Source organism: Arachis hypogaea, chromosome 20 (genome assembly GCF_003086295.3).
Source record: "Arachis hypogaea cultivar Tifrunner chromosome 20, arahy.Tifrunner.gnm2.J5K5, whole genome shotgun sequence".
Classification (NCBI taxonomy): Eukaryota; Viridiplantae; Streptophyta; class Magnoliopsida; order Fabales; family Fabaceae; genus Arachis; species Arachis hypogaea.
In genome coordinates, this window is record NC_092055.1 from 124,728,324 (window position 1) to 124,742,500 (window position 14,177).

General features: G+C 35.2%; 2 protein-coding genes across 2 annotated transcripts; one reads left to right on the top strand and one right to left on the bottom strand.

Moving 5' to 3' along the window:
* The first annotated feature begins 631 nt into the window (after positions 1–631).
* LOC112782931 (uncharacterized) lies at positions 632–4,321 on the top strand. Its single transcript, XM_025825609.3, has 13 exons — positions 632–1,088; positions 1,201–1,274; positions 1,389–1,475; positions 1,637–1,768; positions 1,896–1,982; positions 2,646–2,699; positions 2,823–2,913; positions 2,995–3,065; positions 3,154–3,223; positions 3,328–3,380; positions 3,564–3,657; positions 3,761–3,858; positions 3,978–4,321. The coding sequence occupies exons 1-13, from the start codon at positions 758–760 to the stop codon at positions 4,110–4,112; spliced, it is 1,377 nt and encodes a 458-aa protein (XP_025681394.1). The 5' UTR covers positions 632–757; the 3' UTR covers positions 4,113–4,321.
* Positions 4,322–4,425: 104 nt separating this feature from the next.
* LOC112782932 (protein PEROXIN-4) lies at positions 4,426–7,246 on the bottom strand. Its single transcript, XM_025825611.2, has 6 exons — positions 6,996–7,246; positions 6,883–6,910; positions 6,409–6,528; positions 6,176–6,304; positions 5,211–5,340; positions 4,426–4,747 (listed from the first exon to the last, which is right to left on the bottom strand). Exons 2-6 carry the CDS (start codon positions 6,886–6,888, stop codon positions 4,659–4,661), a joined length of 474 nt encoding a protein of 157 aa, XP_025681396.1. The 5' UTR covers positions 6,889–6,910; positions 6,996–7,246; the 3' UTR covers positions 4,426–4,658.
* Between the last annotated feature and the right edge of the window lie 6,931 nt (positions 7,247–14,177).

The following is a 14,177-nucleotide window of genomic DNA, read 5'->3' on the forward strand; positions in this document are numbered from 1 at the left end:
AAGTCAGGAATTGAAGTTTCTCCACAACTTACCACTTTTATAGACTTTTCCTTGGTTGAATTATATCGAATTTCAATCATGGTTTTGGTTGAACTTTCTTGATCGAACATAATTTCATCGATTAAGAGTGCAAGTCCAACCTAATACACATCAAATTTTTCATTAGATATTTAAAGAACAAGTTAAGAATCATTTAAAACCGTATTAATAAAATAATTAATGAGTACGTATAGAACTATATTCAATTTAAATCAAAAATAAATTTGATGAAAATTAAATGTTGGAGATATTATTACCTTCTAAAAAGACAGAGACAACTCGCAATGCTATTCGGTATTCGCTACAGAGAGATACTAACAGTACGGAGCAAGTGAACCCCGGATGTATCACTAAATTGCAAGAACTCCCAAGCGTGTTTTGGAGGGAAGAATCATATTCTTTTCTCAAAACTATACTGTAAGCTGAGATTGGCACCACAGATATTTTAATGTATCTACCTATGGATATTAGACACCAAAAAGGGATATCATGTCATTTTTTTTTAAAAAAAAAAAAAATATTAACACGTTGACGTTGCACAAAAATATTTCTCTACAAAAGTACAAGCATGGCCTCAAATTTTAATTTCGTCGTCCCTTAAGTTAACAAGACAAAAAAATAATAAATAATAATAATAAAAGAGATAATGTAATGAGCAAGATCAACGCGAGTTCTCACACCATTAATTAGCAGCTGCACCACGCAGAGAACACCGCCGATGAAAGTTGGAGCTGGGAATCTTCTCCAAACATGGCACGTGAGCACTCCCATCAGCCTCACGTGCCTTCATTTCCTAACTTTTACTACTTCGGTACCTTCCGTAACAACACGCACCACGAACCCGCGCAACTTGTATATAAATATACGCAGAAGAAGAACACAAACCACATGCTCACTAACAAAACCCGTAGCCGTTTTAGTTATTCCTCAACAGACTCACACTCTCACTCACACCAAAATTACCAAAGGACAAGAAGAAGCCATGGAAGCTCAAAACAAGCTTCGGTCCGAGTTCCTTCAAGTCCTCCGTAGCAGAAGAACCGCTCCAGGTAGTAATAACACTTCTTCAATCAATCACCATTGTTTCAGTTGACATAAATTAAGATTTCGGTGATGATTATATTGATTTAATTCTTTTCGTAATTGAAAAATTCATTTCAGTTCCGTTAACTATAGAACTTGCAAAGCCGGTGACAGATCCTTTGGATCAGAACTCTCCTCCATCGGAAGTAGAGGTTTCAAATTCGAAGTTTCATTAACATCCATAGCATTTTTTATTTTTAAATTTTCAATTCAGATTTTCCTTTTTTTTTTCCCTTCCTGGTTGAATTTGCCTGACATCCCTACAGCTGGAGATTATGGCGTCTTGTCCGAAGGCAGACATTGCTAACCTCCAAGATTTGCTCAAGGAGGAGAATCTCTACTTGACTGTAGAGGTATGATTGATTAGTCAACGGTTCTCAATCATTGATTCGATTTTTTTTTTCTTTATTGAGCTCAGCTGAATTATACAGTTCGAATTTGAATTTTGAGCTTGAGAGAAAAAAGAATTTGCTGAAAACGAAGTTTGAATCGTTTGGTTGCGTTGCGTTGTTAGGAAGGAGATCAAGGAAAGTTGCCTCTGTTGATTCTGAGCTTGAAGGAGAAAACCAAGGCGGAGAGAAGGCCTGCGGTTGTTTTTCTGCACAGTACGAATAAATACAAAGAATACCTGCGCCCTTTGCTTGAGGTTGCTTTGTTTCATCTTTGTATGCTTAATTCATTGGTGAATTATACTGTGTGTGTATATGTATAATCCTGTAATTGATTGTGAATCGTCAAAGTTTGTGGTCTTATTTTTCGGTTTCGTGTTTCAGGCATATGCTTCGCGAGGATATGTGGCGATTTCTGTGGATTCTCGATACCACGGCGAGCGTGCTAGCAGCGCCACCACCTATCGGGATGTATGTGTCTGCTTTATTAGTCGTTAGTTTTCTAATAATTGCTATTTTTCACTGTTCATTCAGAAATTAAGCTACTGTAATTAAGATAATAATGGACCTAATTCAATTATCGAAATAAAAAAGAAATTAAGATAATAAACGTTTTAGGAGTAGTGGTTTAGCATGCATAATGACTTAAGATGTTAGACTTGAATATTATCGCCTTGCAGTGAATAAAAGAAGGTGAAAATTGAGGATATAATTTTTTTTATTTAAATATATCCCTTTTAATAATATAATTGGAATAAATGAAGAGATATAGCAGTAAAATAGTGATAGATAGAGAATAAGTAGGCTAATTTATTAAGGAAGATATATAACTAATATTAAGAGTAATTTTGTAAACGAAAATCATTTTAATATCTTTATACAATATTTGAAAATGATTTGATTGGATTGTTTCCAATATTTAAAATAATAATCATGTTTATCAGTTTATCACATTATTTAAGCTATAAGGCCTAGGAGAAGTACTTCGGCTTTAATTTTTATTGTTTGCTCATCTAGTCCAGTCTAGTCTTGTATAGAAGAGCTGAAGAGAGGCTTTTTTTTTTCCACTGAAATATTTAGCCAAGATCCTTCACAAAGTGGAAGACAAATCATTTTGTAAAAATTTCATTGCAGGCTCTTGTTTCTGCTTGGAAAACTGGGGAGACGATGCCATTCATATATGACACGGTAACTTCCATATTTATTATGCTGGTTTAAGGTGCAAAAAGACTCGGCCACTGGTGCATTTTAAACTTATGAATTCATGATTAATTTGGTTCAAAATTTGTGTATCGTTCCTTCATCTGGCAGGTCTGGGACTTGATTAAATTGGCAGATTATCTATCACAGAGAGAGGATGTAGACCCATCTAGGATAGGAATCACTGGAATATCACTTGGAGGTTGGTTTGAGAGAATTTGATAGGATCATGACAGATGCCATGTTTTATATCATTTGTAACTTACGTCATTCATTGATGTAGGAATGCATTCATGGTTCGCAGCATTTGCTGACCCCCGCTATGTTGTGGCTGCTCCTATTATTGGTGTTCAGGTGTAATTGAATTATTTTGGGGGTTTATCTTGCAAGATGTTCTTCTAAAGCAACAATTATTGAAAACTGTCATGCCGCCTTCGTGCAGGGTTTTCGATGGGCCATCGATAACGATATGTGGCAGGCTCGAGTTAACAGTATAAAGCCAGTGTTTGAGGGTAAGATATATAATGTCAAAAGAAATGAAACTTATACGATGTTGTTGCAATTTGGAAGTTTCTTAAATTTATTGATGCTAATACAATCTGAAATGTATATGCAGCGGCTCGTGAAGATTTGGGAAAAAGTGAAATTGACAAAGAAGTCGTGGAGAAGGTCAGCCAATGTTTGATGAATGGAACCATCATTAGTCTATAAAATGAGTTGCAATATGCTTTGCTGTTCTTTTAGCTTTAATAAAACAGGATTCTTGACGCTCATGACCATGACATATATTTTTCATAATGTCTAGTACTGGATACTAATCTTGTTTTTCTTATTTTCTTAATTTCTGATCAGGTATGGGATAGGATTGCCCCGGGCTTAGCTTCCCAGTTTGATTCACCCTACTCGGTTCCATCTATTGCACCACGTTCTCTGATTATTATTAATGGTAAGCTGAAGATCCTTTCTCACAAGTTTTGATAATTTGGGGTTGGCAAGCTCATTCCATTTAGCCTTTTCTGAAGCATTTCCTTGTGTCTTGGATACATCAGGTGCGGAAGATCCTCGTTGTCCCATTGGAGGCTTAGTAACTCCTGAGTCAAATGCACGCCAGGTGTATGGGGAGTTAAATTCTTTAGATAATTTCAAGGTATGAACATGTATTATTTGGTTCACAATCTTTATATATATGGCCTTCCAATACTAATACCAATCCAAAAATAATTAATACAAGTGGTTAGCTTCAGTTGATCCTATTTTGAAATGCAGATAATTTTAGAACCTGGAGTTGGTCACCAGATAACGAAATTACAGGTGAAAGAATCGTCTGATTGGTTTGACAGATTTTTAAAGCCAAAGCTCGTGCCCTCAACATCTAATTGTAAATTATGTGTAATGTTATAAACCTATTTGTTCTGGCTCATTGGTAGCCTTGGTATATTTTACTTTGTCATGTTGTGAAACTGAATGACAAAACGCTATGCATGTATTCATCTATAGAGGGAGTACTTTACCTGCTCAATGTTATGCAATTTTACATTGCTGTACTATCTAGGATGTCATTATCAAATGTAACACAATGCATGATTTTATTTAAGCATGTTTTCTCTTTATTCCAAGGTGCTATGTTTCAGATTCTTCAGCTATATTTTCCTTTTTCTAAAAACCAATTTACGGTGAATAATGAATAATAATCTAATACAAAAAAGCCATGTGATTTCTAAAGCTTTGGTATTTTATTTTTATTTTTTTTTTTTGGTTGAATTGGAAAGCGTATTTCATTCATTGATAATAGAACAGTACATCAGAAGTTATATTGCTAGCATTTTGGTTTGTTTTCCATATATATTGCTAGCTTGTTACAATATGTCTTTGGACACTTTAACACACTGATTTTCTTGTCGCTGGCAAGCACGGAGACAAACAGAAAAGCAAGTTATCTGAAATTATTCAGCCTTTCTTTGGCATTGCTGCAAGCCTGGTGTACATTCTGGCCATTGATTGGTACCCTCTAACATCACCGGAGCGCAAAAGATTACCTGTAATGCCAAAGAGAAATAAGTTGGGGATCGAAAAGGGTTTCAAATTGTGGGTTTAGGAACTACAAATTAATTTGATGCTTTAAGCACAGTTCTATAATGAATAACAAAAATCTAAACATACATTTCATTTCAACAGAAAACGCAGCTGGAGACTGAAGACAAATGGACCTCATTCAGTTAAACACTTGATTCTACTACGCCACTACCTCGCCTATTGGCTATTGCCATTGTCTCATGCAATTATACTTAATTGGCATACATATTGCATTTTCTCATTCGTCAAATCCAACTTTAATATGTGATCTCCCGTCATCAGGATCTTATACTACATAGGTGCATCTATGAATTTAAAAGTCTTCTTTCAGTTATTTTTAATGAGGAGAATAGAACTTCCTTTTGATTCCATGAAACGAGAGACAAGCCAAAAAGGGTAAACAATAAGTGGAGAGAATCAGTCAACCTGAATCACAATTCAGTGGGCTGTCGGGTTCTGGATGTGCCATCAAAGCAATTATAGCCCTACATACAGACTGAAGTGTCCAAGCTGGGCTCCAAGCATTTTTCAAGATATCCAAACAAATCTCCCCCGTCTGGAAATTTAATAACACGTTTAAGTAATACTCATGATAAAAATGTAAGGAAAATCAAATCTAATAAAAAATTCCTATTGAACTTGTATATCAAACAAAAGGAAAACAAGAATCTTCCTTTTTATCTTTTGGTTTCCCAAGGGTATCCACCCGCCACGCGGTGACTAATCCGTTCGTGGCGGGTCATCCATTTAAAGGCAAACAGCTGGCCCCAGGATGTTTTCCATGTCCAGGTGGGATTCGAACTCCCGACCTCTTAGTTAAGGGATTAGATGATGAGCCACCATGCGACATCCACGCAGTTAAACAAGAAACATTAATAACTAGGCAATGAAATTAGATTCAATAATAGCTTCTAAAACACTATCGTAATAGTAATTAGTGATCATAAGGCTTAACCATCATCTTTGCCTCCCATAAAAAGTATTAATTCCTATTGGTCTTCCTCCCACAGGGACTGAGACAACTGAGACCCAAGAGCAAACTGAAGTAGGTAAGTTAAGACAACCAAGATTATGGGAACATAAGTTGCAAGTAACATAAAAGAGCACTAAACTATTGCGATCTTAGATGTGTCAAAGCTTTTTTATTTTCAAACTGATGGTTCATGGTAAGGACTACCGAGGTATCCAACCCCATTCATGCTCCAAGCAAACAACTACACAATTTTTTAATTTCCACTTGAATTTGAAGGGAAAGAACTCAAAAAAACCATCTATGTAATAAATCAGGAAAAACCCTTTTTACTCAGAAATCATATAATATAAATGCAATATAAGTGAAAAAGTATAAGCACAAAACAAGGCAATAATTACTTAGGATGAATCCATCTTACCTTGAAGTGCACGTTTGGGTGAAATATTTTAGTCAGAAACCTGACTTGGGGCGGCTGTAGAGGATACTGCTCTGGAACCGAAAATGCAAGTTGGAAGACACCCCCCTCAAAAGGAGTCTCCGAGGGTCCCTAATACAAAAAAGAATAAAACAAAACAAAACCAACATGATTTCAGAATCATCACACTGGTTGAATGCCATAAACTGCTTTTACAAGAAACGTATTGATCAAACCTTGATCAGTGCCGTCCATTTAAAAATGTTAGAATCATCACAAACTAGTTGAATATCAGGATCAGCCGATTTCTCTCGTTGAACCTCTTTGTACTCCTTGAACAGCCTAGCTCTTGATGCCTAAGTCGAAATCCCAATTCATTATAACAGCAAGGTTTTACTGAAGAACAATCAAGTTTATTACAACTACAAAGTTTGACAATAAATCAGGCACAGAGCCAAAAAACAAATTAAAACATCTTTAATGAGTAACAAACCCATCTTCATAGAAGGTAATTGAACACAAACACCAGGTACTTCAAAATAAACAACAATTATATGATATCCCATCATTATTTCCCATAAGCAAGTGCTACTCAATTCAATTTCAAACACCAAGATTTTAACTCACAACAACTGCATCCATTATGGGTAGCCGGAAAATAAAATCATTAGATAAGATAGAAAGAGAAGACAAAGATGAGTTATAAGAACCTGCATGATGCCCAAACTGTGAATTTAGCTGCATGATTAACCAAAACAACTCGTTAATTAGGATTGGGAAACAAAATTGAGGAAAACACAAAAAAGAGAACGGAAGATCGTACCGTGTCAGAGGGTACTGTTGATTTGGGAAGTAAATTGAAATGAAATCAAAGGAAGAGTTGCGATGCTGTGTTGGATCGCTTCGGAAATGGAAAAGGGTATGGGAACACTGTGAACCCTAAAAAGATGAACTGAGAAAACAACACAAATACGAAGACAATAGGAAAACCGAAGCAATTTTCACCAAGGTTCAACGATTTGGTTTAATTAAACATGTAATGAAATTATTAAAAGAAAGTATAGGTAACCAATAATATTTTTGAATAATGTGTGAATAATGTTAATTAATAGGGTTAAAAAAATAAATTAATCTTAAATTTAATTAATAGTATTAAATTAAGATGTAGTATATTTTTATTTGATTGGTAGTTGTTCATATTGTTCAACATACTCATTGTTTACCTAGCACTCCCCATATATTAAAATTTCAATATACAATTTCAAATATTCAAATTCAATTATTTCTAAACCAACAAAATTCAAAATTTTACAATTTCATATAATAAACTGTTTATATTTTATCATTAAAAATTCACAAAATAAAAAATTTCTAATCAACTTCAAAATTTTAATGAAGTAAATCAAGTAATCAACAACAATACTCACCACATCAGCAATAAAATTTAGAACCAAAAAAGTTTCAACAATAACTTCTAATAAACAAGTAATCAGTAACAATATAAAACACAAATTTATGCAAAAACTCAAACCATCAATAATAAAAAATTCAAAATCATAATAAATTTTAACAAAGACTTCTAATCAAGTATTCTTAAGCAAAAAATCTAAAATAAATAATTTGCAAGACTTCTAATCAAGTATTCTTAAGCAAAAAATCCAAAATAAATAATTTGCTTTTGATTAATCCAATCGAATCAATCGGATTCGATTTTTAAAACCATAATTCTCACTTTAGATAAGTTATGATCATTTTTTTTATTTTATGTTTCTATTTTTGATTTTTATGGCAATGAGGACAGGTAAAACTATAAAAGGACAAAGATGTTTTCTTAAACATTTTTTATTAAATAATATGTTTTTTTATTAATTAAACAAATATTTTTTATTTATTATATTTTATATTTAAAATTTAAAGTTTAATAAATTTTTAATAAAATTTATTTCATTAACAAAATATACAATACTTTTTTTATTTTAATAAAAATCATTTAAAAATTAAAAGTGAAAAAATATTATTTTTATATTGACTCCTTTATATTATTACCCTATATAAAGAAAAAAAAGGAAGAAAAGGTGACTTAATTAGGTAATTAAAATTTTCAAGATGCTAATGTCTCAAAACATTGAACCAAAAAATAAGAAAATGAAATTTACACTTTTAATTTTTTATTTTATTTTATTTTATTTTTTTTAATATTTGATAACCCAAAAGATAGACTACTTATGAAAAGATTGTGTCATAAACAAACTATAAAGACAAAACTTAAGTTGGTATATTAAAATCCTTAATTTAGAGGAAATTTTTATTCGTCGAAAAAAAAAAATATATATTGGATTTTTTGGTGACTGAACATAACACAAAGAAAAAGGACCTAACAAAAAGAGTAGCACTTTTCTCTAATAATAATGTCTAAATTATTAGGGGGCAGTAACCACTCTAGGTACACCTGCTTGTTTAAAGTAGCAGTCTTAGCCATTAAATCAGTCGCTCTGTTTGCTGTGCGCTGGATGAGCACTAAAGTAGCTGTCCAATTGCGCTAGAGCATCTCTTTGATTTTTTCAAGCAGATCAGAGTCATTCCTAATCATGCTGGTTGTGCCTCGCGAAACAAGAAGAAACGCATCAAGATTATCAGTTTCACATATGACCTCTTTGCACTCGCAATCCCAAGACATAACAAGCCCTCTCCAAATAGCATGAAACTCACAACATAGAACATTAGAAAGAGGTATACTGGCAAAACAACCTTTTATCTAAATTCTCATGCTGTCTCTAATAATACATCCAAAACCAGCTAATTGCTCATTTTCAAAAACGCTTGCATCGCAGTTCACTTTACAGACATTCATTGGAGGTGGTTCCCAGTTATATTGCAAAGAGGAAGGAATAATATGTTTTTGGGTGGTAATAACATTAGAGAAATCTCGAGTAGCATGCTTAACTAAGTGAACAATTTTCTCCTTACTCCATGGATCATCTTGATAGAAGATGTCATTGTTCCTATCCCTCCAAATCCACCAAAAGGTCGCTGCAAAGAGAAACTCATTTTTGTTGAGGTTAGAACGAATCCAAGATACAAAATCCAAACTAGAGTCCTCAGCGGTCATTCCCAAGTTTAAGCTAATCCAAATCTGACGAGCTTTTTGGCAAGTCCTAAAGCAATGGTTAATATCCTCTAGAGCAAGATAACATCTCTGACAAAAATCAGAAGTAGCAAGACCACTTTAAAACCAGTAACTAGCTGTGGGAACTCTGTTGTTGAGGCAAAGCCAGAGCAGACAATTTATCTTCTCCGGTATTCTCAAGCGCCAAAGCCAAAGCCAGTTTTCATTATCATTCCAGCCAAATTTCTTCTTCAATAGCCATTCATACCCACTTTTAGTCGAGTAGGTGAGAGTATTTGAGTTTGTCCAAAACCAACCTGTTTTATCTCCTGCCTGCTTGATAGGATCAAAGAGTATCAAATCAAGTTTAACTTCTTCCGGAATCATTGTGCAAAGAATATCCCACTGCCAATGTCCATGGTGCCAGACATCTTCTAGTTTCAAGTGAGAATCAGAAATGTGCACAAAAGGAACCAAAGGAGCTAGCGTTCCACATGGTCGCCAAGCATGATACCAAAAGGATTGAGACATCATGCTTGTACACCAATCAAAACCATCACGAAGCTTTTCTATTGTCTTATAAATCGCTCGCCAAGTACTTGAAACATTATTAGAAAAATTGGGTGAAAAAGCAAGAACTCCCAGGTAAATATTTTGCCAACATAATTCTTACCCAAAACTTATCTTTATTATGCAGTAATTGCTAAACAAGCTTTCCTAATAAAGCAAAATTTACACATTGGGTATCTCTAATTCCCAAGCCTCCATATTTTCTTGGAGTGACAGCTTTGCTCCACTTGACCAAATTTAAGCAACGCTCCCCCACCTTTCCCTTCCACAAGAATTGTCTAAGCACAGAACCAATTTTTTGACAAACCGAAGTAGGAAAAAGAGTCACTTGCATCTGATAAATAGGAAGAGAAGAAGCATCAGATTTAATTAAGCAAAGCTTGCCTGCTCTGTTAAGGAGCCGACCTTTCCAACTAGCCAGCCTATTCTTGATATTCTCTAAAGAGTCCGAAAAAATAGACTTAGCAGCTCGAGGATGATTAAGGTTCACCCCAAGTATTTGCCTAGGTCACTAGTAAAGGGAATATGAGAAACATCAGGCAACATTTCCTTCCTTCTATTAGAGATATTTCTAAAACAAATAGCTTTAGATTTTTCAATGTTAACCTTCATACCTGAAACTTTGTAGAACAACTCCAAGGTGTGCACAACATTCTGAACTTGATTTTTCTTCGCTTTACAAAAAAGGAGGAGGTCATCTGCAAACATCAAGTGAGAAACTCTAGGTCTCCCTCTAGAAATAACCAAACCATCCCAAATACCCTCGTCAACTTGTTTGGAAATAAAGTACGCCAATCTCTCCATGCACAAAATAAATAAATAAGGAGAAATTGGATCTCCTTGCCTGAGTCCTCTGCGAGGTTGGAAGCTGTCCAATCTATTCCCATTCCAAAGGATGGAAAGATTTGAGGCCTGAACACAATTCATTACAAGCCGAATAATTAGAGAAGGAAAGCCAAAAGATTCAAGAGTGTGCTTAAGAAAATTCCAATCAACTCTATCATAAGTCTTTTCTAAATCAATCTTAAAAGTCATAGCTCCTTTTCTAGACTTTGTCCGCTTAAGAAAGTGAAGAACTTCTTAGGCGACAATAATATTATTAGGTGCTCCTCTACCATGAATAAACCCTCCCTGAGTTGGGCTAACAATCTCATCTAAAAATGGTCGTAATCTATTAACAAGCACTTTAGTCAATAGCTTATAAATTACATTACAAAGGCTTATTGACCGAAAATCCTTCAATCTAGTTTGAGGTTGCACTTAGGGATAAGAACAATCAAAGTTTCCAACAAAGAATGGATTAACGTCTCCTCTAAGAATGCTTTCTGAACAGTACACCACACCTCATGACCCACCACATCCCAATATTCCTTGAAGAAAAAAACTTAAAAACCATCCGACCCAGGAGCTTTGAACGAGCTTATATTATCCAGAGCTTCTTTAACCTCCAACATTGTTACTGGTTTAGACAAATTATCACAAGCATCTTGGCTAAGAGATGGCATAGGAATTTCTCCCATGCAATTAACCTCAACAGGCTCAGTAGAGCAAAAAATATTTTTGAAGAAATTAATAACCTCTCTTTGCAAAACTTCCGGATCATCAGACCAGGACCCATCATTGACCAGTAACCCATGAACCTTGTTAGATTTTCTTCTAAGGATGGTTTGCATATGGAAAAAGCTAGTATTTCTATCACCAAACCGAACCCATTGATCTCTTGACTTCTGGTACCAAAGCAATTCTTCCTGGGCCAAAACTAGATTATACTCAGCTCTCAATTCTTCCTCTTTGTGCTTCAAAATCGGATCATCGTCAGCTTTCATTTTCCGTTGAATACAATTCAAATAAGCCTCCAATTCCCTCTTTTTAATAAAAATATTGTCAAAGATCGTAGAGTTGAATTCCAACGAAGCTTCTTGAACCCCCAGCAACTTCCTATGGATGTCAAAGTCTGTACTATCCCAAGATTTCTGAACAATGGCCTTGTAATCAGGATGCATTGCCCATGCCGCTTAGAATCTAAAAGGCTGGTTTCTTTTCTTGATAGGAACTCCTTAACATCGGATAAGTAGGGGACAATGATCAGAGTGAGAATGGCTGAGAACTTCAACAAAAGCTTCTGAAAAAAAGAAGGCGTCATTCTGTAGTACAGCAAACTCTATCCAATCTATTTGCAATTTCTTTGTTTCCTTGAATTTTACGGAACCAAGTAAACCGTCTTCCAGAAATTGTCAGATCAAAAAGACCACAAGAATCTAGAGTACTTGCAAAGATACTACTGCGATTCGAATACAAATTATCCCCCTTCACCTCATGAACACTCAAAATATCATTAAAATTCTCAACCACCACCCACAGGTCCTGAATGCAAAAATCAATATCAAGCAGATGACTCCATAATTCTACTCTATTAGTGGCTTGAGGGCTGCCATAAACCGCACTACAGATCCATCTTCTCCCACCACCATCAATTTCCAAAGTTACACATTGATTCATAGCCCAAAGAATTTTACAAAAAAATTTTAAATTAGCAGAGAGGAACCAAATTCTTCCATTGTGTCTAACAGCATCTACAATCCCTACAGAATAATAGCCTAATCTCCCCCAAAATTCTTTTATAATTTCAAACCCAATATGAGGTTCCACCAAAATAAAAAAAGTTGGTTGAAATTTTCGTACCAACTCCTTACAGTGCACCCGAGACATTTTATTTGACGCCTCCTTACATTCCAACTAATAATATTTAAATGGTTACAATCCATAAAAATAAATTAAATAATTGGAATGTTTAATCATCCTACCTCACGTTGATGGAGCCCTGTCTCCAAGTGTCTTCTCTTGGACTTGCGCCGCAGAACCATCATTCTTCTATTGAGGTTGGTTCTCCAAGTTTGTTGTTGCACTAGCTTTATCAAGCTCTTTTTGTACTCGAGAATCCATTGACAATGCTTCAGTAGGTGAGTTTTGAAGCGAAATAGGACGCTGTCTTTTGTGCCCTACTTTAAAAAAAGGAGTACTCTGATCCTTAAAAGCCACTTGAGTTATTCCCAAAGAGCCAAGCATGGATGGAGGATCCTTCTTTTCCTTATGCCCCACCTTTATATTTGATAAGGACTTTCTTTTTGCATTTGATGAGGATCCAGCATGCATGTTATTAGACCCAAAAGAAAATTTCTTACTCACCAAATTGGAGCATATTGCTACATTGGTTTTTTTGGCACCACTTTTGGGCCTTTACCCACATTTTCCTTGCCTTTTCTACTAACTGTAACTCATTCACCCTCTTTTGCACGAGTATTCCTATTCATGCGTGATTCTTGCAAATTATCATGCACAAGATCCGCTGTTCCATGCTTCTCCATAATTGGAATTGATTTGGCATTAATTCCAAATTCAAAGGTTGAATTTTGATTTTTTACTAGGATTTGACTACCTTCTGCCATTTTCTCGTTGTTATCCACCAGAAATAGTGACAGCAAATTTTTCTCTTTCGCACATTCTCTTGTTACGTGCCCAAAGCAGCTACATTTTTCACAAATTAAATTCAAGTGCTCATATTCTATGTCATACATATGACCATCAACTTGAATTTTTTTTTATAACTGGAAGTCCCAAGTTAATTTGCACACATACTCTTGCATACTTTTCCCTCTGTGCAGATTTGGTGGCTAAGTCGATGCGGATCGGTCTGCCAACAGCTGACGCAATCATTTTCATGGCTCTCTCTTGATAATAGTTAATGTTTAAACCTGTGATTCTTATCCAAACCATGGTAGATCCAAAAGTGTTTTCACAAGGTCTGAATGAAGAACTCCAAGTTTTAACCGCAACATAACTACCAATAATCATCCACGGTCCTCCAAGGAGAACTTTTTCTCTATCTTCTAAGAGATCAAATTTGACTAAGAAATAGCCAAAATCGACATCTAGTACCTCATATCCTCCTTTGGTTCTCCACACACCTTTAAGCTTGTGCGTGATCGCCGTATAGCTAAAATTTTTTCCAAGAACTTTGATCACGATGACATCTTTGTAGGGCACTGCCAATATCTCGTTTGCTTCTTCATCAAGAGAAATATCCGCGGACTTTGAGTCATGTTAATGTCTCCTTTAAGCCCTTCCTTTTCACCTGATGCATGCCCCTCCGCTCTATGATGCATGCCCCCTCCGCTCTCCCCCTTATTGCTTCCGCCGACATAGCCGGCTGCCTCGCTATGTGTCACCCTCGAAGACTCTCCCCCGCTCTCCACACTCTCCATGAAGTTTTGCTTTTTGTTTTACATCATTTTAGTACTTTACTCTTTGTTTTATTAAGATTGAAAATAA

Bases quoted from the DNA above. Each gene is read 5' to 3' on its own strand.
- LOC112782931 (XM_025825609.3), top strand. From the start codon at position 758: ATGAAAGTTGGAGCTGGGAATCTTCTCCAAACATGGCACGTGAGCACT. The intron at 3,381-3,563 runs GTCAGCCAATGT...ATTTCTGATCAG, and splicing joins ACAAAGAAGTCGTGGAGAAG to GTATGGGATAGGATTGCCCC. The intron at 3,658-3,760 runs GTAAGCTGAAGA...TGGATACATCAG, and splicing joins TTCTCTGATTATTATTAATG to GTGCGGAAGATCCTCGTTGT.
- LOC112782932 (XM_025825611.2), bottom strand. The intron at 6,305-6,408 runs GTTTGATCAATA...TTTTTGTATTAG, and splicing joins AATGGACGGCACTGATCAAG to GGACCCTCGGAGACTCCTTT. The intron at 5,341-6,175 runs GTAAGATGGATT...TTAAATTTCCAG, and splicing joins ACCCAAACGTGCACTTCAAG to ACGGGGGAGATTTGTTTGGA.